We start from the raw sequence: 25,924 nt of genomic DNA, 5'->3' as shown, positions 1-25,924 counted from the left end.
AGCTCCTGTCAGGCATCATATCGGCTAAGATGAACAGGCACATGGGTCAATACATGAGCGGGACACAGAAAGGAATTGGCAAGAATACCAGAGGCGCAAAACACCAGCTACTGGTAGACAGAACAATCAGCCGAGACTGCAAGACCAGACTGACCAACCTGTGCACTGCCTGGATTGATTACAAGAAGGCCTATGACTCAATGCCCCACAGCTGGATACTGGAATGCCTAGAATTGTACAAGATCAATGGGACCCTAAGAGCCTTCATCAGGAACTCAATGGGGATGTGGCGTACAACACTAGAGGCCAACTCCAAGCCCATAGCACAAGTCACCATCAAGTGCGGGATCTACCAAGGAGATGCTCTGTCCCCACTGCTGTTCTGCATAGGCCTGAACCCCCTCAGTGAGATCATTAACAAGACTGGCTACGGATACCGACTACGGAACGGAGCAGTTGTCAGCCACCTCCTGTACATGGATGACATCAAGCTGTATGCCAAGAGTGAACGAGACATCGATTCACTGATCCACACTACCAGGCTATACAGCAATGACATTGGAATGTCGTTCGGACTGGAGAAGTGTAGTCGGATGGTAACAAAGAGAGGGAAGGTAGTCAGAACTGAGGGGATTGAACTACCAGAAGGCAACATTGCAGACATAGAGGACAGTTACAAGTACTTGGGGATCCCACAGGCGAATGGGAACCATGAAGAGGCCGCTAGAAAAGCTGCAACCACCAAGTACCTGCAGAGGGTCAGGCAAGTCCTGAGGAGTCAGCTGAATGGTAAGAACAAGATCCGGGCCATCAACACGTACGCCCTGTCCGTGATCAGGTACCCTGCTGGGGTAATAGGCTGGCCAAAGGAGGAGATAGAAGCCACTGACATAAAGACAAGAAAGCTCCTTACCATGCATGGAGGGTTTCACCCCAAATCCAGCACCCTGAGGCTGTACGCTAAGCGGAAGGAAGGGGGCCGGGGACTGGTGAGTGTCAGCACCACAGTCCAGGATGAGACAACGAACATCCAAGAATACATTAGGAAGATGGCCCCAACTGACCGAGTGCTCAGTGAATACCTCAGGCAGCAGAAACCCAAGAAAGAGGAGGGAGACGAGGAACCATCATGGAAGGACAGGCCCCTGCACGGTATGTACCACCGGCAGATAGAGGAGGTGGCTGATATCCAGAAATCCTACCAGTGGCTGGACAAAGCTGGACTGAAAGACAGCACAGAGGCACTAATCATGGCAGCACAAGAACAAGCTCTGAGCACAAGATCCATAGAGGCTGGGGTCTATCACACCAGGCAAGACCCCAGGTGCAGGCTGTGTAAAGATGCCCCAGAGACAATCCAGCACATAACAGCAGGGTGCAAGATGCTAGCAGGCAAGGCATACATGGAACGCCATAACCAAGTGGCCGGCATAGTGTACAGGAACATCTGTGCCGAGTATAACCTGGAAGTCCCGAGGTCAAAATGGGAGATGCCCCCAAGGGTGGTGGAGAATGACCGAGCTAAGATCCTGTGGGACTTCCAGATACAGACGGACAAAATGGTGGTGGCTAACCAACCGGACATAGTGGTGGTAGACAAACAGAAGAAGATGGCCGTAGTGATCGATGTAGCGGTTCCGAATGACAGCAATATCAGGAAGAAGGAACACGAGAAGCTGGAGAAATACCAAGGGCTCAGAGAAGAGCTCGAGAGGATGTGGAGGGTGAAGGTAACGGTGGTCCCCGTGGTAATCGGAGCACTAGGTGCGGTGACTCCCAAGCTAGGCGAGTGGCTCCAGCAGATCCCAGGAACAACATCGGAGATCTCTGTCCAGAAGAGCGCAGTCCTGGGAACAGCTAAGATACTGCGCAGGACCCTCAAGCTCCCAGGCCTCTGGTAGAGGACCCGAGCTTGAAGGATAAACCGCCCGCAGGGGCGTGCTGGGTGTTTTTTGTTTTGTGTATATATATATATATATATATATATATATATATATATATATATATATATATATATATATATATATATATATATATATATGTATGTGTATATATATATATTAGAGATGGCACGATACCACTTTTTTATGTCCGATACCGATATCATAAATTTGGATATCTGCCGATACCGATATGAATCCGATATAGTGTTTTTTTTAATCAACAAAACTGTTTTTTAAAATATCTTGCTGCATTTTGCAAGTCTGCAAGTTCATACTCAAGTTTAAAACAACAACTACACTAAAGCTATTCTGTTATACCTGTATACAAAAAAAATATTTCATAGTTCAGCAATACTGATCAATCTAATAAACTTAGACCTACACCATCCTCCCTATTCTGGTATTTTAAAGAGTACTTAGCGTAAATATTAAGCAACCTAACTAATAGGGTTCCAACTCCCAGCAACAACAAAAATAAATAAATAAAAAATAGGGAACCACCCCTCACGCGCCACCTCATGATGCTTAATCGACGTAATCAACCTTAATTTGATGCAGTGTGAAAAAAAATGCACAGAAATCAATTATTTTTCAAGAAATATTAAATAGATTCAACATCTTTCTTCAACAAAATTGCAGACTGCACAGATGGTACCTTCCCAAAGGAAAAAGTACTATAGCTTACTAGGGTATATATATTAGACTTAATAGTTACTATATACAGTAATTGACTTCTATTCATTTTACATCAAATTAAAACTTTGGGTGTCAAATAATTATTTATTAAAAGCTAGACATTTTAAATGAGAATAAGAAAGAAAAGTATGTCTTTGTGCCCCCTTTTCCCAGTTAATGCCCTATCGGCCCCCCTGGGTAAACTTTGCTAGATCCGCCCCTGCACAGTTACCAGCCGTCAGCTACATAGAAAAAGATCCTGGTGTAGAAAGTAATATTAAATAAATTGTAACAACAGCTTATCAAGCTTAAACGTGCTGCTGTTGTTCAGCCGCTGGTTTGCTCTTTCTGGCGCAAAGTGGACCAAAAACAAACAAGAGAGACTCGTGACAGAAAAGCCGATCAGCTGATCATTAGCAGTTTCACGATTGAAGTAGCAGCCGGAGAGCGAGAGGCAGTCGCTCGTTAAGCTTAACGTGGGAATGCTTTACAAACATTCAGAGATGGACTTACACACTTGCTTTACTTCTCTCGGGGATAACTTTGTCGGAGATGAAATGCCGGGTTGCTAGCGAAGCTCCAAATGCTATCCAGACCACCACAGGTCCGCATGCCACAGCCGCTCTATCACGTGATGCATACTGCTCCGACGTGCTAACGTTCTGAGGTGAGTTACGGCGTGTTGCAAGTTTTGTGAGGTGCTTTCGTGATATTTAATGGATCGGATTACCTTTTTTATTTTTCTCCGATATCCGATCCAGTAATTTAGGTCAGTATCGGACCGATACCGATACGTAATATCGGATCGGTCCATCTCTAGTATATATATATATATAGATCAGAATGTTGTGACGTCATACTTTTGCGACTTTGGGAAAAACCGCCGTAAAACAAAAAACTACTTAAGCTGCGTGAAACCGCCTCTGTCCGCCGATCAACGGACCCTAACCCTTTAATAAACGCTAAGCAGAATTGATATTGTCCTTGCAACATTGGAATTTCATAAATGCACGAATGGCTTGGCGCACCAAAGAATAACGTCACAACAATGTGATTGGTCACTTGCAATGTTGATCCTGCAACAACATTTACTATGTTGTTCCAGGAACAACACCAACACGACTATATCAGATCATCCGTATAAAGTCAAAGACCTAGGCATGCAGACTGCTTCTACAAACATTTGTGAAAGACTGGGTCGCTCTGAGGACCTCTGTGAATTCCAGTGTGGTTCCATGATTGCAACAAGTTCAGTCGTGAAATGTTCTCTCTACTAAATATTCCACAGTCAGCTGTTAGTGGTATTATAACAAAGTGGAGGTGACTGGGAATGATAGCAACTCAGTCATAAAGTGGTAGGCCACGTAACACACCTGAATCAGGCCTCTGGAGAACTTCAAGACATGTTGAGGAGGTAATTTAGGCATTTAAATCAGCTGTGATGGATCAAGGACGCATCTAAAACCTGCAGGATGCTGGTGTTCCGAGAAACCGTCCTACTCTTGCAAATTGTCCTACCTGTATTATAATTTGACTTTTGACTAATCCAAACCCTAACCATAAGAAATATTCACAATGGGTTAAAAAAATGATGTAAATTTGGGGTTTGTGTTACGCGCATGCACAGCGTATGTGCAGAAACAACGGGTAGGATGGTTTGTGAGGGAGGATAGATTCCCAGAACACCGGCTCTCGAGGCCTGGAGTTGGTCACCCCTGCCCGAGAGGGTTACCTATGCACTATCTAGTTGGACAATCTACGTAATTCAGGGGTGGGGCACTCCAGGCCTCAAGGGCTGTAGTCCTGCAGGTTTTAGATAACACCCTGGGTCAACATACCTGAAACAAATGATTAGTTCATTACCAGGCCTCTGGAGAACTTCAGGACATGTTGAGCAGGTAATTTAGACATTTACCAGCTGTGTTTTAGACGCATCTAAAACCTGCAGGACGCCGGCTCTCGAGGCCTGGAGTTGGCCACCGGTGACATAGAGGGTTACCTATACACTATGTAGTTGGACAATCTAGTTGCAACCAGCAGCTAGCTTCAAGGAATAAACACCAAGCAAATGGCCTGTAGTGTGGATGCACGTTTAAACAAAAAAATATATAAAAATAATTAAAAAAAAACCCCATCAAGTAAAGCAAGGAAATATCAGGACGATATATACATTTTAAGTTATTTTGTTTTCCCTCAAACACAGTTATTTACCCAAGACTTTCTTTCTTCACTATCTTATTGATGACAGCTGATGAACTACTACAACTCTAGTCTTTCCATTATTGGAACCAACTCAAAATGAGACTTTTAAATCATAGTTAAACACTTTTAGAGCCTCTTGGAGTGAGAAAATATAAGGTTAGTAGTCAGATCCCAGGTCCCAGCTTCCATAGATAATGACTGTTGCTTTTCAGCCCCCTCCACCCCCAGTAATCACTATAATGCACAGTCATCTCCTACACCAGAGAGGGCCACAGTACATGTCTCTGCATGAGAATATTGGCCCAAAGTTATCTGCAATTGCAATCACATTACACCAAGTTTAAACTAAGTTATAAAATTGCAATGCTTAAACAGCAGTTTGCAAACTCTAAGGAACACAAGTTATTTGTTGAGTTTGAAGTGTGTCGAATACATTATTGTTTATTTCAAGTTCTGCAACAATATGTGTTTGTGTAGGCACAAAATCTAAAGTAAAGCTTTAGCGCTGGTAGTTTTAGGCCATATTTGGCTTATTGATAATAAATAAATAAGCACAGCAGAGCACCACAGAGAAAATCTATTCATAATTGGATGAAAATATTCAGAATCTTGGATTTCAAAAAGGATTTTCGATTCCACCAAAACATTTTAATTTGATTTTCATTTCCCTCACATATTTATCCGCACAGCACCTTTGACAGCTTAGGCATCAGGACACTCATTTCTTAAATTATTACCTTTTCCCATTATTTCCCCCCCATGAGTAATTATCTTGGTTATTTAACAGTTTTTATCTGCTTTTATCCCCATCTGCTCTCTGCTCTGCTGTGAAAAGGTTATGTCACCAAACTGTGCGCCCAACAGGATTTAGCAACATTTTAATCTGAATCTGACGACAGCTGGATGGATGTTGTTTTCTGCCGGCGGTCATAAATCTGATCCAAACCACACCTTCGTAATCCCAGCGCAGCAGGTTTGGAGTGTTTACAGTGAGATTATGTAACCTTTCGAAGAACAACTCACAAATTCCTCCTACTCATTTCATAAACAGCCTTTTAGCTTAACTCAGCACACCTCGCAGTTTTGCTGCTGTAGTCTGGCATGACTTTAGATAGATACTACTATTGTTACTCTACATTTCAGCATCTTTATCTGATGCAGAAAGTTGAATACCCTTATTTAACAAGTAATAAGAAGATATATTTTTACAGGATTATATTTTTCATATATTTTTCAATAGATCGTCATGAATGTTTATTGCTATGACATAAAAAGTGCTCAGGGGCATTTAAAATATTGTTCTTCAGAGGAATGCAGATAATCTTACCATCAACATGAAGCTAATTAGATGTTTCCCAATGCTGCATCTCATCGGTAATTTGCTTGAGGATTGAGAATAACAGATCCTTAAATGTAGCAGGTCCAATGTCTGAATGTCCTCTGTACCCATAAAATATCAACATTACAAATCCAAGGCATGCACTTACTGGAGTTGCCACTGATCCAAGTGAAATCTTAATTTACGCAGTGGAAAAACTGCTAGCAACCTGTGTGGTCCTTTCACTCGGAGTGACCCCAGCGAAGGTCACAGGTTAAAGTTGTTCTTCATACCACAAGTGCTACTGTGTTGAGGTGTTTGACCTCATTTTGATCCTTTCATTCTCAAATAAAATAACATTTCCCAGAATTCATAGTGGTTAAGTATTCAGCAATCAGTGTAAGGATCAGTGTTATTGATTTTTTTGTCAGCGCTTTCCAATTTTAAATTTGATGAATGAGCCCTGAGGTCAATCTATTTTTCCTTATATAATATCCACAGCTTCACTAATATATTTATTCACTTTGCTTGGACGTTTTGCTGGTTTTGGGATTTTTTTTATTGGCATTAACAGTATGTTTTGATTCCAGGATGATAGCTCATCTTGCTCATTTTTCTATCTAGTTGATTTTATTCTGGTCTGACTTTCATATGATGGTGTAGTTTTATATCTGCGGTTACCATAATATTTGTTGTCTGTTGTCAGATCTTCCGGAGGTGTTGGCTGGTGTTCAAGAAAGCCTCGAGTAAAGGACCCCGGCGGTTAGAGAAGTACCCAGATGAGAAGGCAGCCTACTTCAGGAGCTTCCACAAGGTAAACAAATGACTCAAAAACATCACTAACATCATTCCTTTTTTATTAACTGTTTGTCTTGATGTCTTCTTTAGTAGATAAAATGATTATTGAGTACTAGATCAACATAATTGATTGTGATTTTGATCCTATGGCTGTGACTAATACGAGTTGTGATCATCTATCAGTTACTTCTTGATTAATCTGTCCATCACCCTATGAAATGACAACCTCATATTCCCAGCCCAGTGTAATGTCTTAGGTTAAGACAAGGAGTTCAAAATATTTAAAATAATATGTTAAAATTGATCAGGGAATTTTAACATTTCTGATTAAAAGAGGAAATAAATAATCCATCTTCTTAGCTGTGGGGATTAGGATTACTTTTTCATATGAAAATCTGTGGCCTTATCTGTGGCTTAAAAAGGATTTTCTTTAAATCTGAAGATGTTTAAAACATCATTAAATAATTTTTGTAGAGACGCACCGATTGCAGTTTTCTCAACAGAATTAGGTTTCTGATTTTCCTCCAAGTTTGACCTGCTGATAACATTTTTTGCTGATTCCACCTTTACCTGACAGATTTTACTGAACAAAACCAGGTGCAACAGATTCATGTAGCACATTTTAGATACATTGTTTTCCAATATGTTTATCTCCATAATCTTTCTCATTACTGCTTTGATCCTTTCCTCTTTGAGGCTGCCGGCTTGTGGTTTGGGAAACACAACGGTTCACTTTAGCTAATTTTGGGCCTCCACTCACTTCCACGCTAACAAAGTGGCATGTGGCCATGAGTGTGTTCTTTTCTGTTCTATTGTATGACACATTATGAACAAAACAAGTACTCAATAGTCACTCTGAACAACGTAACATATTACATTGTATTTATTTACACAGTGCTGACTTTTTGTGTGCTGGACCAGTACCACGCTGTGGTATTCCCAGTGTTGGAGAGAAAATTCTCATTGTGGGTGGTGAGGTTTAAGGATGCCAATGTCACTCAGTTCATTGGTCGATCATGATAATGCAGCATGTAGTGACCGCATTACCGTGAAATTAGGAATCAATATTCATAATCTCCAGAGTATGATTCGTGATGATTTAGTAACACCCTGACCTTTCGTCTAATGTAATCATTAGACATCACTTTGTATTTGACTCTACTGAAGTCGATGAAACTGTAGCCTCTATAGAAAACCATATATGCAACACCCAGTGGGTATTTAAGGTCATTAGAGGACCTTGAAACTAAAAGTTTGTCCGATCTTTGTCCTCTTGAATCCCAAAAGAAGATTAAACCTGCTGTGTGACTCCTCATGTAGCAGCCTAAGGTACTGTCTAAATGCTGATGACATTGACATGCAGAGCACAATTACAAGACGGCAGCCGAGTTTCATTTTGCAGGTTGGCCAATTGGTGGAATTAATTTGCTTCAGCTGATAAAATCTGATGGAAGTGGTCCCCCAGTAAAAATGAGATGTCAGGAACTGTCCTCTTAAAATCCTCCTGTCCTCTTCAAACTACAGAAACAAATGTTCTGGTAAAAGTCTCATGTGAACTGATTTTCAAGATATATGTATATTTTTTTCAATTTCCAGCACGACTTCTAAGAAAAGTATCTGCTGCTTATCTTTTAAGAGTATATTACTCACAAGGTGCTTTTTACACTGAATAAAAAGATTATGGAATATGGTTGTGCACAACTGTGCCTTGTTTTCATCTTGATGTATTAAGTTCTGTCCATTGGCCTCAGATGATGAAGTTAAGGATCTATTAAGACACAGTTTGTAACTTTATCTTGTCCTTTGGGGCCTTTTTCCTCCCTTCAGAAAGTAATAATCCAGAGTATAATATCTCACTCCCTGCTTCTTAAGCCCTTTTGAAATACTCCAATTATGGCTCATTATCATGGTGAGTGGAGACGATGTTAAAGGAGTAGCACTGTGAACTATGTTTTATCATAATGAGGGGAGATAACTGCAGATAATAGGGGACTGTGACATCAGTTTCTCATAAGGCAATATGTTTGAGAGAAGATTTATTACTCTTTACTACTTGTGATTGTGAGTCAGCTGTGAGATTTTTCATTTTTGGTAGAATTTAACATTTTTTTCCACATTCCTGTCTGAGAAAGCTTGTATACAAGCTAGGTAGGTGTTTTGATCCATTTCCTTAGCTCGCTTTGCTGCTACAGTATCAGCCATGTATTGTGAATGAAACATCTCTATGCCTACTGCATCATGCTGTCACATGGGGCATCCTGTGTGGCTGTAACTCCCCTCCCAGAGGGATCTCATACACCCAGTGCTGGAGTGAGCGATGAGTGCACACATGCACCAGTGCGCCTGGTAATGCATCGCCACAAAGATCAAGAAAGGTCCCGTCTGAGGGCTTCATTCAACGCTGCAGTGCTTTGGGGGGAAATAGGCTGCACTGGTGGCTGATTTACACAATCAACACAAAGGAGATTGGCTTTTTTTCCCTTTCTTTCTCCATTCCCTCTTCTCTCTCCCACTCGTCTCCCTCTCCCTGTGCAGTTTTTGCTGTCTGAGGAGCACTGGTCCACGCAGTAAAAAGTCCCTGAATATTTTTAGCTCTCTGAAAAGTTGTTCTCCTTTGTGCTACATTTCCTGAGCTCTCCTGAGGTCCTGACAGGAGCAGTTAACATGAAATGATGGAGCTGTAGCTAAATGCCTAATTTGTACACATGGATGTGGAACTAACCAGCAAAGCAGGGAGAGCTGAGCAGACTGAGCCTCACTAGTGCAGCTGGTTGTTCCTCCAATTTGGTCAAAATAGCAAAAATTATTGTACAAACTATGTTGCACTTTTATACAAAAGCCGTATGACTAAATTCATATTTTATGTCTGTTAAATCAGAACCAGATCTCATCTGAACAAAATCCTGTAGCATGTGTGGGTAGGGCGTAAAGTTTAAGCTCACTATGAAACTCCATAATCAAGATTTGCTTAATCATCCGTTATCAGGGCGGATGTCAAATTGTTGAATCTCAGCTCCTGTGCATAGCAAATGGGGAAGGGAGCAAATACCACAAGATGATCTTTTTGTAGTCAAATGTCTTGGGCCACACATCCTTTCTTTATATTTTACTTCCAAGGAGCCAGCCGTTCTTGTATTGAGCACTAGTTCTCCAAGGTATCTGAAGGTGGTTTTTTTTTTTTAGCTTAAACTATGAAAAATGCAACACATAGCATGCTATGAAAGGGATAAAATTGTATGTTTACACCATCAAGTTGTTTTCCAAAGAGCTATTAGCTAAAAACCTAGCATATTTGTCAGCATGGCATGCAGTTTTTTCTTTTAAAATGTAGGGAAAGTGGACAAGAGGACAACAAAAGAAGTGGCAGATCTAAAAATCTATTGACAGAAGATGAACTGAAAATCTTGTCCTTAAGAAACCGCAAAAAAATAGAGTAAAGATCTGACGCAGGACCTGAGAGATGCTCTCGACCTTCAGTTGATCCATATACTATTACCCAAGGTCTCATCAGAAGTGGTCTCAGTAGAAGGGTCCTTGACAATGAGTAAAAAATGAGAAAAGCTGACCTAAACACACAAGGGAACACTATCTGTCATGGATTGGGCTCCCCAGAGGCAGAACCTCAAAGCCCAAGGAGGTATTTCTGAAGACTACCTAAAGAAATCACAATAATGTTTCAGACTGTGTTGATCAAAGGTGGTCATAACAAATATTGACTGTCAAGCTTGTTAGACCTGCATAAACTCTTATTTTTGTCTTATATTTTTATTTTGCTGCAAATGTTTCAATAAATCACAGCATCAGTTGTTCATTTTTCTAGCAAAATATAAAGAAATGAGGGGTGGCTCAAATGACTAACAGTCTTCCCTGTTTTGCACAGTACTGTATATTCAGGTGGATGAGGACTTGAAGATCAAGTACATGTTTAGAATAAGAATTAATTTTTTAGAGCAATGTACAACTGCAACACAGTTTACATTAATAATCTCACTTTGGACACTGCAGAAAGAGAGCCAACAGTAATATATTCAACCAGCCAACATTGGTTACTTTATTGTTTATTATTTTCACAATAGGAAACTGCTGCTTTAGATTATAGCAGAAACACTGTAAAATTACAGTTCCATGCTGGAAAACCAATAAACAGTACTTTACTGTGATTTAACAGGAGAGATCGTTAGCCGCTAGAAGACGAAGCCACTTGATGGAGAACAGCTGTTCTACTCTAACACTGGCACTTGTAAAACTAGCTTTTAACCCCATGTCGACCGCTGTTAGATGGAATTCTGTTAAATTTAGTTCACAGTTCAACTTCAAAATACCTGCAAACCTAATTGCATTCTCTTTAACCTCAGCCGCTCTTTACGTTTCATGCTAATTAGCAAACATGAGCATGCTAGTAGGCTAATCTACTTAGAGAAGATGGTACCTTTTATTTAGCATACAAGTTAGACTACACTGAGCCACTAGTATGACTTGGGTTCCAGTTTTCCAAACATGAGATTTCTCTTCCACCTCATGTCTGCTATGCATGAAAGCTAAACATGAATAAAGATGAAGAGGAAAGAATGGGAGAGGAAATAGGTCTCATCAGAAATGATTCACTATGCTTGGACTAAAGCACCTCAGGCTGGGAATGCACCCAAATCTCTCATTTCACACACGCATCACACAGATAAAGACTAAAACATGCGCAGTTACACACTAAACACAAACAGGGAAAGAAAGAGATGAGAGGCTGGTGACATTCACTGCTTAGAAATTCCCAGCGTTGACGCTTACTTTGTGTCAGTTATGAATTGCCTGCCCGAGGACAAATTCATACCGTATCTCATATGAAATATTTAGATACCATCTTTGAGAGGGGATAAGAAAAATAAACAAACGGGACAAAAAACAAAGTACTTCTTATCTTTCAGTATTGTAGCCTCTGATTTACTTCTTCATCTGTTGTATTTCCAGTTGAAGTTCAATATTTCGGGGCAAATGCATTAAATCTAATATTATCAAACAGAAATCTCAAGTCCACATATCCTGTGTGTGTCTAAGGTCTGGTCCCTTAACTTTTAACAGTCAAGCTGTACTATACAGGGAGCCCAGCTAATTCATTCCCAACAGTCTGGCAAACTGCCCACAGTTAGCACACAATGGACTACACTAATGTAATGGGTCTTATCTACTAGGCAGAGTGAACACAGAGAAGACTGTTGAACAAAATGGCCTGTAAATGCGGTTTATATTTAATTAAATGTAATCTTCTCTTTTTTTCATTTGCTCAATCAATCTCCTGGTAAAGTGATTTAGATGCTTATGATCGCGCTCCTGTCTATTGACTGGAAGGGCAGCTTTGAGGAGATGAACAATAGATGTGCTGTGTATACCGAAAGAGCACCGGGTCATGTTTATTCATAGGGGAGCCTTTAAAATAAATAACATACTTACATTTTACACATCACGCTGCAGCAGGCTTTATGATGCAGGAAGCTGACACTGCGTGTGATTTCTTTCTGTTTTAAGATACTTTTTGTAATCAGCCGAATAACTACTTCTGTTTATGTATCCCTTAAGATCACCCCCATCGCCCTTTTTTGTTTTGTTTTGTTTTAATTCACCCCTTTAATGCTAAGCCTCTAACTGCTATTGCAATTTCAGCAAAGCTGTGCAAGGCTGCAATTAAACCATGCTGCTGCAGCTGCTGCTGGTAGCTGTGTTCATTCAAGGCAATATCCTCCTGCCACACTCTCTTTTTAGATCACTGAGCTCCATAACATCAAGAACATTACCCGGATGCCACGGGAGACAAAAAAGCATGCTGTGGCGATCATCTTCTGTGACGACACGTCCAAGACATTCGCCTGCGAATCAGGTAAAAATCAAAATTACTATTTTTTTTTTTTTCTCTAGCCACTTCGGAGCAAGGACAGCGCCAATTTCAAGTGTCATTTCTTATAAATACGCCGGTAGGTGTAAGGTGAGGACTGGCGGCGTGGTTTTTTTGAAAAGTTTGACGAGAAGTGGAAGGAGAGTGAGAAGTGAGAGGTTGAAGGAGAAAGACAAATAGAATGAGTGAGATGAGGGAGGCAGCGGAGAACTGGAGTTTAGCCAAGTGATGCTCATTTGCCGCTATATTAAGAAGTGGGAGGATCTGTTCCGAAATATTGATTTTCATAGTGCAGGTATGAAAACTGATATCGGGCATAATTTGCGGCGTGTTTCAACTCAATTATAGACTGTAACAATACAGATTGTTTCTAATACGTGGATAGACAGCAAAGAAGGCTCTGGATCTGCACACGGATGTGTTTTTTGTGCAAAGCTGAAAGCAGAGGGTTAGGTAAGGTGGATGCACCTTACTTAACATCTTAACTCCACTCTTGCAGGTGTGCATTTGGAAATATTCGCATATGACATGGAGAGTTGTGAACTCATATCTTAACTCTCTCCTCTGCTAGATCAGTCCTCTCACACCACCGTATGAGTGTCTTTTTCCCCTTTTTTGACCATCAACCTTCCACATCTGATATCCTTCATTTCTCTTGCATCACATGATATCCACAAGTGTTAAATTTGTGGAAATTAGCAAAAATGTGGCATCCTGTAAATAAGAGGTTCAGGTTGTATCAGATTTAAATTTGGCATGCTGCCTATTTTCTACAGTGCAACAACAGTGAGTGTATGGATTTAAAAACTGGCATTTTTAAAGTGCAGTCATTTCTTAAGGCATTCATACAAATGTGCCAATAATTGGATGTTCACTGTTTTTTAAAAGCAAAGAGAAAAAGCAGATAATTAGGTCTCATGAAGCTCTCTTGATATTTTAGTTTTTTAAAAATAACCATTTTATGCCTCCATCTAAGCAGTACCGTGTTGTTTGGTGTGCTGTTGAGGAAACACGGGATGGAACAAAGGAAAAATCATTTAAAATTCCTGACAGCTTTGGGTGCATCTGACAAATATGCACATAAGGAGAGATGAGCATGACCTGAAGAGATGAGAATCCTGTCAAGTGTGCCAACTCTTTAAATTCCACAGCCGAATGGGGCCTGACAGCACGTATACAAGTGGATATACATTTTGCATTTGTCTGGATAACGGCACCTTCTCCCGAAACAGGAAATACAAAGAAAGCTCGACTGTCTTTTGATTTGATTCTCACATATACTGTCACTCCAGCTTCATCTTGCCAGCACATCCATCCTTTTCCACAGCACACCTCCACACTGAGACATCCTCCCGCAACATCTCTTCATGCATGGCACATGGAGTTGCGAGGTTGCTTCTGTGCTGATGAACTGTTTGCTTAGCTGATTTTCCACTCGCTGGCCTTAAAAAGTGTGGGAGTTTAGAGGCCAAGAAGGCCATGGCAACTGAATGAGAAAAGCTGAATCTGGGGAGGCATGAGGAAAGAGCTCAAATTCAGAGCTGCTGGTGCTGCCTGTAAATGTGTGGCTCCAAAGTTTCGCTTTTTTGTATGTGTGAATGAAGCGCTCCAGGCAGCAGCAGACCTTTCCTTCACCCTGCAGAGTAATGTAGATCTGTCCCATTGACAATGCTTGTCAGAGCTGAGCTGACAAACAGGTTGTCTTGCAATGGCGGCAAATACGCCAGGAAGACACGCCAATGTTCTCTCGCATTTTACACGAGTGCATGAGGATTTTTTCGTAAGCAAACACAGAAACATGGTAGAATTCCCACACTTGCACATGTGTCTCTGTACACATGAGTGGCCATAGTTACAAATCCCAGTGCTCTCCAGGGCCAGGGAGCTTCAGAAAGATAAACAACTCTGCCGTTTGCCTCATTTCGCACTTCAGTGACTTTCACCAAACGTTCATGTAAGACAATTGGAAATCTTCTGCACTGTAAACACAATTTTTCTGACTTAACAGGAAGGAAAATTGGTATTCACACGTAACACACTGCCACACAGACTTCCAGATTTGATTCATGAAATCATTTGTTTCCACTTAGCCTTAAATTAAAAAATCTGTCTCACAATAAATGTTCTGCTTCGTTTCTGACTTTCATCCGTAGCAGGCGCAACTTCTTCCACGCAGCTCATTTCCTTAATCCAAGATTGTTGTTTTGGAAGGAAACAATAATTGTCCTAATTCCCTAAATTTCTCAAAATTAGCCAACAATGCTCATTCACTGTGGCTCTATGTTACTAAACATAAATTTGGAAGTTAAAGCCCAAACACAAGACTCGTAACCCCGTGTGCCCCCAAAGGTGTCCTGCTAAGGCACCTTTGGAGACTATTAATACCACCTATACATTAAATATGAATACAGCTGGTTAGCTCACCTCATTACAGCATTTCAGGGAGTTATTGGATCAGATGATTCTGTGTAAAACCTCAGCGGCACTTAAAGCGGTACCTTAATTTGCTTTCTGTAGGAATGAAATAAAAAAGAAATGGTAAAAAAAGAGCCCTCAAATCTTAACTTCAGCATTTTGGATACATTCTTAATTTCTCATTGAGAGAGGGAGTAACAAGGGTTTGGAAAAAATAATAATGTCACGTTACTAAGGTGCTCATGTGCACACTTGTAAAGAGAGACGAGATCCTGGAGTTGCATTTCAATCAAATCCAAACATTTTGCACTTTAAAGGACTGTTTATGTAGGAATATAGAAGATGAATGTTGCATGTATAAAACAATGAAATGGAACAAAAAGCAGCAATTATTCCTTTAGTGGAAATTAAAATACCACGAGGGAAAAAGTCATTTACTCTGTGGCTCTGGACCTGCTGCGTCTCTGATTCACTCCTCCAGCCAATTGTTGTTCCTTGTGAGTCATGCATCCACTTAACCTGCTAAACACAACCCAATCAGAGGCACTGCAGGGCGGTCCATTAGCCTTTTCAAAGTAAAAGCCATCTGATGTGTTACACATTCATGCTAATTTTGACAACCTTATTTTGGAAAATGCAAAATGATTGTAAACTGCCTTTCTACACTAAATATGACTCTATAGCCAGGTTATATGTTTGATTGCTTATTGTGGTGGAAACATCCACCCTAACTATGTCTGAAGGGAAAGAGAGTATAAAACTTAAAAAAAAAAAGTTGAATTAATGTATTTCCTTTCCAGCTAACAAGCAAAATTCCTTCTCCAATTTGGGAAATAGCTTATTGATTACCTGAGTAGATTATCGCTAGTTTCAGATTTACTCTGGCCATATTGTTTTAGCTGTGCTACTTATATTTTATAGCCTTAGAGCTGAGTATTGGCAGATAATGGAGGAGAAACCCCGTCTTCATCTGGACAGAATCCACTGCCTTTTTTAATCTGCACCAAATCAATCAGACTGATCCCCCCCCCCCCAGTCCTTTCACTGTTTGCTGTACTGTTGCCTTGTGCATGTAACGCATTACTCCTGAAATTCCATGGATGGTTTATTTCGTATGTGTAACATGTACAGTATGTGTTGTCGTGTATGTGTGTGGTTAATGGTGGACATTCCTTTATGCTGTGCTACTGTGTGCAGAGCTGGATGCAGAGGAATGGTGTAAGCTGCTGTGCATGGAGTGCCTGGGCAGCCGTCTCAATGACATCAGCCTGGGAGAGCCAGACCTGTTAGCAGCGGGGGTGCAGCGGGAGCAGAACGGTGAGTGCCCAATTAGTCCCTGCTAACACGGGGCTAACACAGACAGCCATTCAGGGTCAATCTCGCTCACTCAGCCTGCCACCGAGCAGTTAGCTGATGCAGTCCAGGCCTTTATGTGTTAAAGCAACTAAGACCTCAGAGGGTTAGGTGAATGGAGAACAGCCGCTGTCCAATTAGGCCGGACTAATAATGGCCTTTTTCTTTTTTTTGCCAATACCTGATTCAATGTCCCATGTTACAGCCCATACTTACATTAGCACACACAAGGGTTCAACTTAAGACTTCAGAAGAGTGTGTGTGTGTGTGTGTGTGTGTGTGTGTGTGTGTGTGTGTGTGTGTGTGTGTGTGTGTGTGTGTGTGTGTGTGAGAGAGCACAGGTCATTCACAGGCTGCGGCCGGGGCTCTGTTCCAGGCCTAATGAGAAGTGCTGTGCATCACTGGCTTCCCTCATAATGAAGCTTGTCACAGAGATGGATGAGATTATGGCTCCTAAAGCCATGTGAAAAAAATGTGCCTCCCCACATATTCCACTTACAGGAAATGAAAATGGAAAAGAGAGGAGACAACAGGGCTCTGCTATCACAGTGGAACTCATTCCCTGTGTAATTTGTAAAGTCGCGGAGGAAATCGAAAAGGCAACAGGCAAAAACGAGCAGTTTAAAGTCGAAAAAAGGGGGCGAGGAATTGAAAAGAACCTGCCGTCATTTCGACCCATTACATCCCGTTGCGGCTGCAGAGTGAAATTGTACTCCTCAACATGAACTTGGCTTCATTCGTTTACGGTATCAATACGAAACGTTTTGACTGTGCCGGGAGTGGGGAGCCAGTTGAACTGTAACACTCGCTCTCTCTTCAGCTGTGGCAGAAATCCTGCTGTTTGTTGCTCCTACAAAGCTTTCAGCAAAGTGTTATGGAGATTAACTGAACTCGTACCTCTCCGCTGCCTCTTTGAGTGAATGAAACAAAAGGCTTTAGCCTGCAATTTCAATTAGTAGCCCTCCCCAAACAGCAGGGGCTGATAATTAGATCAGAGTTCATTTTCACTGTCCCTAAAAATACGCCACACCATGACACTGCCATTCTCTATCCACTGCAGACTCATGGCTTATTTTGAATCATTAAGTGTAATTAGTGAGAACTAATTTAGATCATGGAGGACTCCCCCCCCCCCCCACACTGTCTCTCTGACTCTCTCTGTCTGCCTGCCTCAGAGAAATGCTTTAATATGAATGGGCAGATCTGGCTCACTGATTCCGGTGCAGCTCACTGGATGGCCGGTTAGACCCACTGCAGTTGAAGTCAGTAAAGTACTGCTTAAAATGCCTTCTGCATCGTAGTTTTTCTCTACTTCTGCGATAGAAGCCATGTTCAGTAACCTTGCAATATTTCAATAATAATAATTCATAACCTTTTTAAAATTTAAACAAAACCGCAGCCCCCGACTAGTCACCTCATGTGGCCTATATTTTATCCACCCTCTAAAGCACCATTTGCTGTTGCGAATGACACAACCCACATCTACGCTCAGTTAAACCGCACTCTTCGCTGTGGGATCCCACCTTCAAGTAAGTCTGCTGTGAATTGTTTCAGAACGCTTCAACGTGTACCTAATGCCCACCCCCAACCTGGACATCTACGGGGAGTGCACCATGCAGATCACTCATGAAAACATCTATCTGTGGGACATTCACAACGCTCGCCTCAAACTCGTCATGTGGCCCCTCAGCTCCTTGCGCAGATACGGCAGAGACTCCACCTGGTTCACTTTCGAGTCCGGAAGGTGCGTGTGTGCGTACGTGCATGCAAATATTTCATGCCTGCTGTTGTCTTACGTGTGATTGAAATGTTAGCAGTGGGAGTGAAAAACTTAGTTTTGGAAAGGTTATAAAAACTTCAACAAAGCAACTTCGGATATCCGAAACATCCCAGGATATCAGCATTTGCCACAGAGCCCTTCAGGCGACGATGTGACAGGTGCCTCTGTGAGCGTGTGTCTGTGTTTGTGTACTGTATCTACTCACGCATGTGTTTATGTGTTTGACTCCAGCGGGCTATTATAGTGTCTCTCTCTCTGTAACTGAACAGTCAGCCATGCATATTTGTAGATCAGCAATCTGAGAGTGAGCGCGATCAAAGTGGGTCTCTGTGTGTGTGTTCCTGGCGCAGGATGTGTGACACAGGAGAGGGTTTGTTCACGTTCCAGACGCGGGAGGGGGAGATGATCTACCAGCGGGTCCACTCGGCCACGCTGGCCATTGCCCAGCAGCATGAGAGGATGATGGAGGAGATGGAGAAGAGCTCCCAGGTACATTTGTGCTTTTTTTTTTCTCTCTCTCTTCCGTTGTTTATCTTATATCCACCAGCCACACTTGATAAGCCCGACAACTGCCTTCTTGTACCGCCAGCATAACAAGCGGCTAATAATCAATGCTGGTATCGACATGAAGTTGTTGTCGAAATAATTACGTATCACTAACATAGTGAGCTTCGCTTTCTGTAGTTAAAGCATCCTGCTGAAATTGATGCCAGAAGAAACACAAAGACTCCATCTGTGCACACACTTAGACACATATTACTGTAATTTAATAAAACACCTTTCTTCCTCTGGTATTTCTGCAGCTCTTTCCCTGCCTGTTTGAGGCTGATCTGAGGAGCATTTCATTGAGGCTTTTTGCAGAAAGCAGGCAATAGGTCATGATTTTCACACACACAACACACATTTCTCTCTAGGTACTGTATTGCCGCTTTGGACCAGGAGCCCTCTGACACCCCGCCGTCTTGGCCTCGGTTTCCTCCTTCCACCACAACATCATCCCGTGCGTTTCTTCCTTCCTCCCATCCTCCCTGCTATCGTCTGTATTCTTTATTTATGTAGGCCTGCCTAGTGTTTGATGAGCCTTGACCATATGGTCATGCTCCTGGACCCCACCATTTGGGAACTTTTCCAAATGCAGCTACCCTTAGCTCTATAAAATGTACGCTCAGCAACAGAAAACTGACCGCTCATGTAGCAGAATGGGGGAAATGGCATGTTTACTGCTGGGTAAATCCATATTTTTTTCAACACTTAATGTATTTCAAGCTGCTTTTTCTAGACGGGAGTCTTTGGTTTCATGTTGAACGCAAAAATATAAAACGCATCATTCCCTGGCAAAACAACACGGGGACCCCGAACGAGTGTTCATCTCACCCATCACGCAGCCATTCATAGCAGAAACATGCCATTCAGTCTCTAATATGCTGTATTACCCATGCTGTTTGTTTACTGACTATGCAGAGCAATATCACCTGTTGTGAGCGACTGACTGAGAGTGACAGAAAAGTGAGAGACACTGTATGCGTTCTCTGTCTGTTCCAGAGCCACTCCAGAGAGACGCTAACTAAGTCCATCTCCCTGCCACGCAGCGCCTACTGGCAGCACATCACGCGTCAGACCAGCGTGGGGGATCTGTACAGCTACCAAGGTACAAACAAGAAGTCACTAATTGTCATATGCACGGGTTGGGGTTTTGGCTCACCGGCAAGACTGAAAAACTGCTAATGAGGATTACACGACAGTTATGGCTTTAGCTTTTACCTCTGTGTATTTCAGCACTATATACTTTTACAAATATGTACTTTTTAAAGAAATTACTGTTTGTGTCTCGTGCATTGGCTGGTAGTTGCATTTATCTCATGTCTGGCATGCAAACTCAGCCTTATCTGATGCACATCTGATAAGCTTGAGTTCAAGAAAATGAAAGCAGATGAGTTCCACTCTGTGTAAGCACCAATGTTTATAGTCACAAACTCAACACAAGCGGGTGAGCTCTCTCCGCTTTGCTATTAAGATCTTTGGTAAAATGTTAGGCTCCTGTTGAGTTTAATCATACAGAAAAATTAGCCAACAATAATGAAAAATATCCAGATTTAGGTTCAAATTTGTCTTAAGGTAGTCAGATCATAATCTAAGCTATGAATAAATGTATTTATTTTTTTATATCTAAAGGAAATTCACAACCATATTCATCTCAAAGCGTGTCCTTTTGTCTTAAACAACAACTTACAAGTCGAGCTAGGAGTTTCTGTCTCCTGAGTCTGAGCTGGGAGCTGAGACTCTTCCTGTTTTCTTAATGACACAAATTATTTTTTATCGCATAATCACGAATTGCCTGCGCGCTATTGTTCTTGTCCGTATCTAATACATAAATGAGACTAGGTTGTAAAGAGAATGTGCACCCTTAGGATAATGGCATCAGCTAAAGCTAATTGGATTCAGGAGTGAAATCAATGAAACATGATATATGGTGTGAATCAGGGATATTAGAGACTTTTGATCTTAAATAGCAAATTTTTTATGAAGCTGGGGAATGTTACAAAGTTATCTTCTTTCTTCCACTCAAACAAAGTCAGTACAAATGGATATAATTTAGCTCTTTAGCTTCTCTCTAGAAGTGGATGCCTAAATAGATAACTTCAAAAGCTCAGAGACTTAAAAAAAGAAGCCCAAAAAAGGCTTTAGGTTAACATCTCTGTTCCACTTTGTGAATCTGCCGTATGCAAATCAAGCGGAAAGACTGCACGGTGTCCTTGGCAGAACGCAACAGAGCAAGTTGCTTAAAAAAGAACATCACTGCACACCTTAAGTTGCCACAAAGCTCCTTCATGCTGTACTGCACCTGAAAAATCTTTTGTGTGCTAATTAAACTAAGGTTAAATTGTCTGGGAAGAACACGTTGCACTATGTATAGCATGAAAAGGCCCTGCATGCCAACATGAAAACATCAAAAGGTGAACTGAAGCGAAAGGGGGGCATCGCGATTTGGATCTTCTTTGTCGCCTCGGGGATTGGACGGCTCGCCGTCATTGTGCGGAAAATGAATTCTCGAGTTTGTGAAGGTATCCTCCAGGATAATGTCATGTTGGCTGACCAGCTGAGGCTCGGGAGAAGAAGAAGCTGGGCGATGCAGTACAAACATTAAAGCGAATCTACTACAGGCTAAAATGTAACCCAGTGCACATACGCCCAGGAGAGCGGCTCACACCTGAATATTGAGAACACTCGATTGATTCTACATATGGATCTGATTATTCACCCATTCTCAGTTGATTCCTGTTCAATATTCTGTGCTTGGAAAAGAAAAAAAAAAAATAGGCCTACGCAGGTTTTCAGTGTCAACCCAACTGTTGTGTTATCTCAGTCTAGAAACACAGCAGGAAAAAAAAGGCTTTGTGACTCACTCCATTGCCACGAGTTTGACGTGACTGTTTTGGGATGCGCAGCTGTCGGAAAAACACGGCGGCATTGATTAAAAAGGAATCGGCGAGCTTGGAGGTTTCCGGTGGATTTGACTATTTGGAACCTGTTCTTGATTTCCATCCCCGTTCACACCCTCCTAAGAATTTGACTGATGTTCTGAGCTCTCTGAGGATGTCTTTTTCTTTGATAACTAAAAGCAGAGACGCACAAGCATATCTAAATTACAGTATAAAAGACAAGAATGATTTGTGAAAGAAAGCACATTCGTGTTTGCGCACGTGTGCGAGTAAGCGAGAGCGTCTCGAACCGAGTGCATTAATAATGCAGCAGGTGGTCCGTATGCGTCCAAGCTCAGCCCTGTTTGTCCTCTGTGTGCACTTAATGTACACGTATACTTCAGAAGGAGTAAGAGAGTGTGTGTATGTGTGTGTGTTTAATGTCTAGCTGTAGACCAGAGGCAGAAAGGTGATTAGTGAGCTGATGCGATTATGCTCTGTCCGTGGTATTAGTTGATTAGTAGACTTATCTGAGGATTATGGGCCTTTTGGCTTTCACTGATAGAGCTAAACAGAAAGCCAGGCTAAGATGGAAGTCGCTCTGACGTCATAATTTTCTTTTGAAAAGCTAAGGCTGGGGTGTTTTTTTTTCTCTTTTTTTCATTATCATTTAATTGTGGCCGATAAGCTTAAAAGCAAAACGCAAATCTTCCATTCCAAACATCAACATGTTTTTACTCATATACACTAAACGGAGAAGCTTCCACCTTGGGGTCATTATTTATAAGCTCAGTCACTGTAAAGTCTCCTTTTAAACTCTTCCTCTCCAAACTCTGGTGAGCAGAGGAGCTTCTCTCTCATCCATCACCTTGGCATATCCACTGGTCCTCCCACACTTTCTCTGCATGTCGGTCCACGTTTGGAACAACCCTCCACCTTCTCCTGCTCGTGCACATTCTGCTTTGCTATTATCTCTCCACCCTTTCCATGAATAAATTGAATGCATCAGTGTGTTTGAGGACGTTTGAGGTCTCGTCAGGCGAAGAGGACAACGAGGTTGTTCTGGGGAGTGACGGGAGTTTAAGTCCTGTTGCGACATGGGATGTTTGGGATGTCGGACGGGGCGGGGTGGCGATTCGCTTAACATGGCTGTAAGACATGGATGAGGACGGCCTCGCACATTAATTGCATTGATTCCTTATTGGCAGGCCTGCACCTCCCTGGAGGTCAAAGCATCCTTTCATTGACATGTTCCAAATTTGTTCAACTGGTTTTAACAATTGATTGCTACAGCCAGGTAACAAATTAAAGGAAAAATCAACATACAGTGTATAAGTAATTTGTTAGGTGACCCACTGACTCTCATGAAGGTCTCTGGAAGTCAGCTGGAGGAATGAACATCATTTTTCCTGAATCGCCCGTAAATGTTCAGCTGGATTAAGATCTGATAACTGTGAAGCCATAACATCTTTATGCTCATCACACCTGCTGTCCACTCTCTACATAGCTGGGTATAAATGTGTTCAAGCTTAGCAGCTTCATAATGATTTGATGCACTGACCCTTCTCTCTTGAAAATATTTACTCTCAAGACACATTTTGGAGCGACTGTTGACCCCCAAAATCTGAATGAAGCTGCAAACCATAATTCAGGGATAAATAATTTAAATCTTTACCACATCCAGTGGGATATTTATGATTATTTGGAACTTTAATTTGTCATTTGTTATCTATGAAATCATTTTACCAAAAAAAGAGTTTTTTACTAATAAAACTGGAAAAACTTTGAAGTGCAGGAAAAAATATTTATTAACATGTTGAGCACTTAAAAAAAAAAAAAAAAACCAGTCACTGCACTCTTTGTCCCAGTGAATCAAATTAAAACTAGCCTGTACTTTTGTAACATATAGCAGTCGAATAGAAAAAGTGATGATAAAAAGGCTGGTTTCAGTTTAGTTTAAATTCTAGTTACTGATAAAGCGTGCTGGTAATCGTTTTTTTTATGTCCTTGTTAGATCTGTGCCGTAGGCATGCCCTCTTTAAACCCCACGCTTTGACCAAATATAAACCTAGCTAGAAATGTAATCACATGTTGCTATCGACGACAGGTATAAAAGCGGCGATACCAGTGGACTACATCATAGGCTCTATATATAGAGTGTAATTCAGGCATAAGCAGCAGCAGTAAAGGAAACAGGTCTGTCCACTGATAAATCATCTGTTTTCCTCCATGACCTTTTGAACTTGGAATCCATAAGTAGATGGACTCAGTACTACACATGTATGTGTATACATCCAGCGTTACTGAGGTTCAGCAAATTTAAAACAATAATGCACTGAGTGATAGACCCAGAATGCAACGCACGTTTTAGTAACAAAAACAAAATCAGTGTGAAAAATCCACATTTTTTTTCCCCATTGGAAAGAACCATTTTAAGTGATGATGAATTAAAGGAAAATGTTTTTAGAAATTCTGTTCTTCGGTACCATAGTCGTATCAGAGAAATGGAGATGGGCACAAGAACTCCAGATTTGAGACCCCTGGAAGAAACCATGCTGGAAAAATGCCCCACAACAGGATTACAGAGCCACCAAATCCATTCATGGGGGGATCAGAACAAAACTGTCTTTGATTTGTTAACAAAATTCTTACTAAAAGAGGCCACTGCAGCAGACATGGCATCCACTACTTTGAGTAATCTGTTTTCAACCATCTATTCAACAGCTAAACACACAGCTTAGCTTGGTTGCGTCTTTATAAACAAAGGTTTGAATATGAATATGCAAAATACGGAACACGATTTATGATCCATATATATAACATGTAATCAGACTCTGATTGCATGCAAGTAGAGCTGGGCGATAGAACGATAACGATATGTATCGCGATATAACTTTTACTCGATAGAGAAATTAAGCTATCGCGATAGACCTCGCCGCTCTTGTCCTCTTAAAATAAAAAAAATAAAAAATAAAAAAAAGGTCAGCCAATCCAAATTAAGTAGCGCAGAGCCGAACCAATCACAGCCGCAGCGTCACGTCGCGTGACTTGTTACGTACAGCACAAGTGCCAAGCCGCACGTGTGTTTGTTTGGGAAGCAGCCAGCGGGTAATGGAGGAAATGAGTGTGCCGACTAGAAAAATCAACCGAGCGTGACTGAAGAGAAAACAGATGACGGTTCCAATGCCGGAGAGATTGTCGAACGGAAGAGCCATGGAAGTTCCGTAGTGTGAAGGTATTTCAGCTATTTCAAGTCTGACAAAAAACAAAGTAGCGTGCACTGTAAATTGTGCCGAAAGCAAGTCTGGAAATACAATAAACTGGTGCATGCGTCACACTGTGCGCCACGTTATTGTTTCGGTGAAATGAATTTCTACAATACTGTTACTGTTAATTCTACTCTCTGCAGTGTTTAAATGCTTACATATACACAGTTACTGTCCCTCCACACATACGACTCGGTTCTGCTTCTATGCCCCAGCTTTGTTTACTTTTTCCCACCGAGGCTTCTAGACTTCTGATTGGCCAACATTTCTGCACGGTTAGGAATCTAGCGCCACCTGCTGCTTTGGCATGTTCATAGCAGCGTTTTCCTTCATTTCTGCCTTTATGTGTGGACGGGATTATTTTTTTAAAACGAAAACGGAAAATCTCCGTTTTCAAAAATACCCGTGTACGTGTGGACGTAGCCTCAGTCTCTGACTGGAAGCGCTAATTCGTCATTCGGCTTTTGTCAGACTAAAGTAACTGTTAAAAGTGTTTGAAAAGCTCAGCTATACAACAAGGAGAGATTGAGAATTTCCTTTTAGTTCTCAGTTTATTTGATATTGACAAAAGTTAGTCAGTTTTGTCTGTTCTTCTGTAAAACAAACTAAGATTTATTTTTAGAATTAATATTTTGTTTCTAAGTGGAATTGACAATTTAGTCTGTTTCGTTTGTTCTCTTTTGAAACTTAAACGCTTTAGCGGCTGCCTTTTGTGTAGTTTGCAATATTTGCCTTTATTTATCTGAAAAAGTCTCATGTTCCTTGAGTACATCTACCCTGTTGAACTTATTATGGGAAATAAATATTTAAATAAAAACAAGCTGCTGATTATTTCACATTTTACTTGTGAGCAACGGCACATTTAAATCTTACA

General features: G+C 41.4%; 1 protein-coding gene across 1 annotated transcript in view; it reads left to right on the top strand.

Annotated features, from left to right (window-relative positions):
* dok6 (docking protein 6) overlaps positions 1-25,924 on the top strand; it is a 62,324-nt gene that overhangs the window by 29,556 nt on the left and 6,844 nt on the right. Inside the window, exons 3-8 of the mRNA XM_085418607.1 lie at positions 6,845-6,952; positions 12,688-12,802; positions 16,430-16,549; positions 18,140-18,329; positions 18,716-18,854; positions 19,908-20,013. Coding sequence (XP_085274733.1) covers positions 6,845-6,952; positions 12,688-12,802; positions 16,430-16,549; positions 18,140-18,329; positions 18,716-18,854; positions 19,908-20,013 — 778 coding nt within the window. The remainder of the gene's footprint in view (positions 1-6,844; positions 6,953-12,687; positions 12,803-16,429; positions 16,550-18,139; positions 18,330-18,715; positions 18,855-19,907; positions 20,014-25,924) is intronic.

This window comes from Rhamphochromis longiceps, linkage group LG9 (genome assembly GCF_057381845.1).
Source record: "Rhamphochromis longiceps isolate RC_006_pf linkage group LG9, R_longiceps_female_GT1.1, whole genome shotgun sequence".
Taxonomy (NCBI): Eukaryota; Metazoa; Chordata; class Actinopteri; order Cichliformes; family Cichlidae; genus Rhamphochromis; species Rhamphochromis longiceps.
The sequence above is the reverse complement of the archived record's forward strand: the minus strand, read 5'-3'. Positions and strand labels throughout refer to the sequence as shown.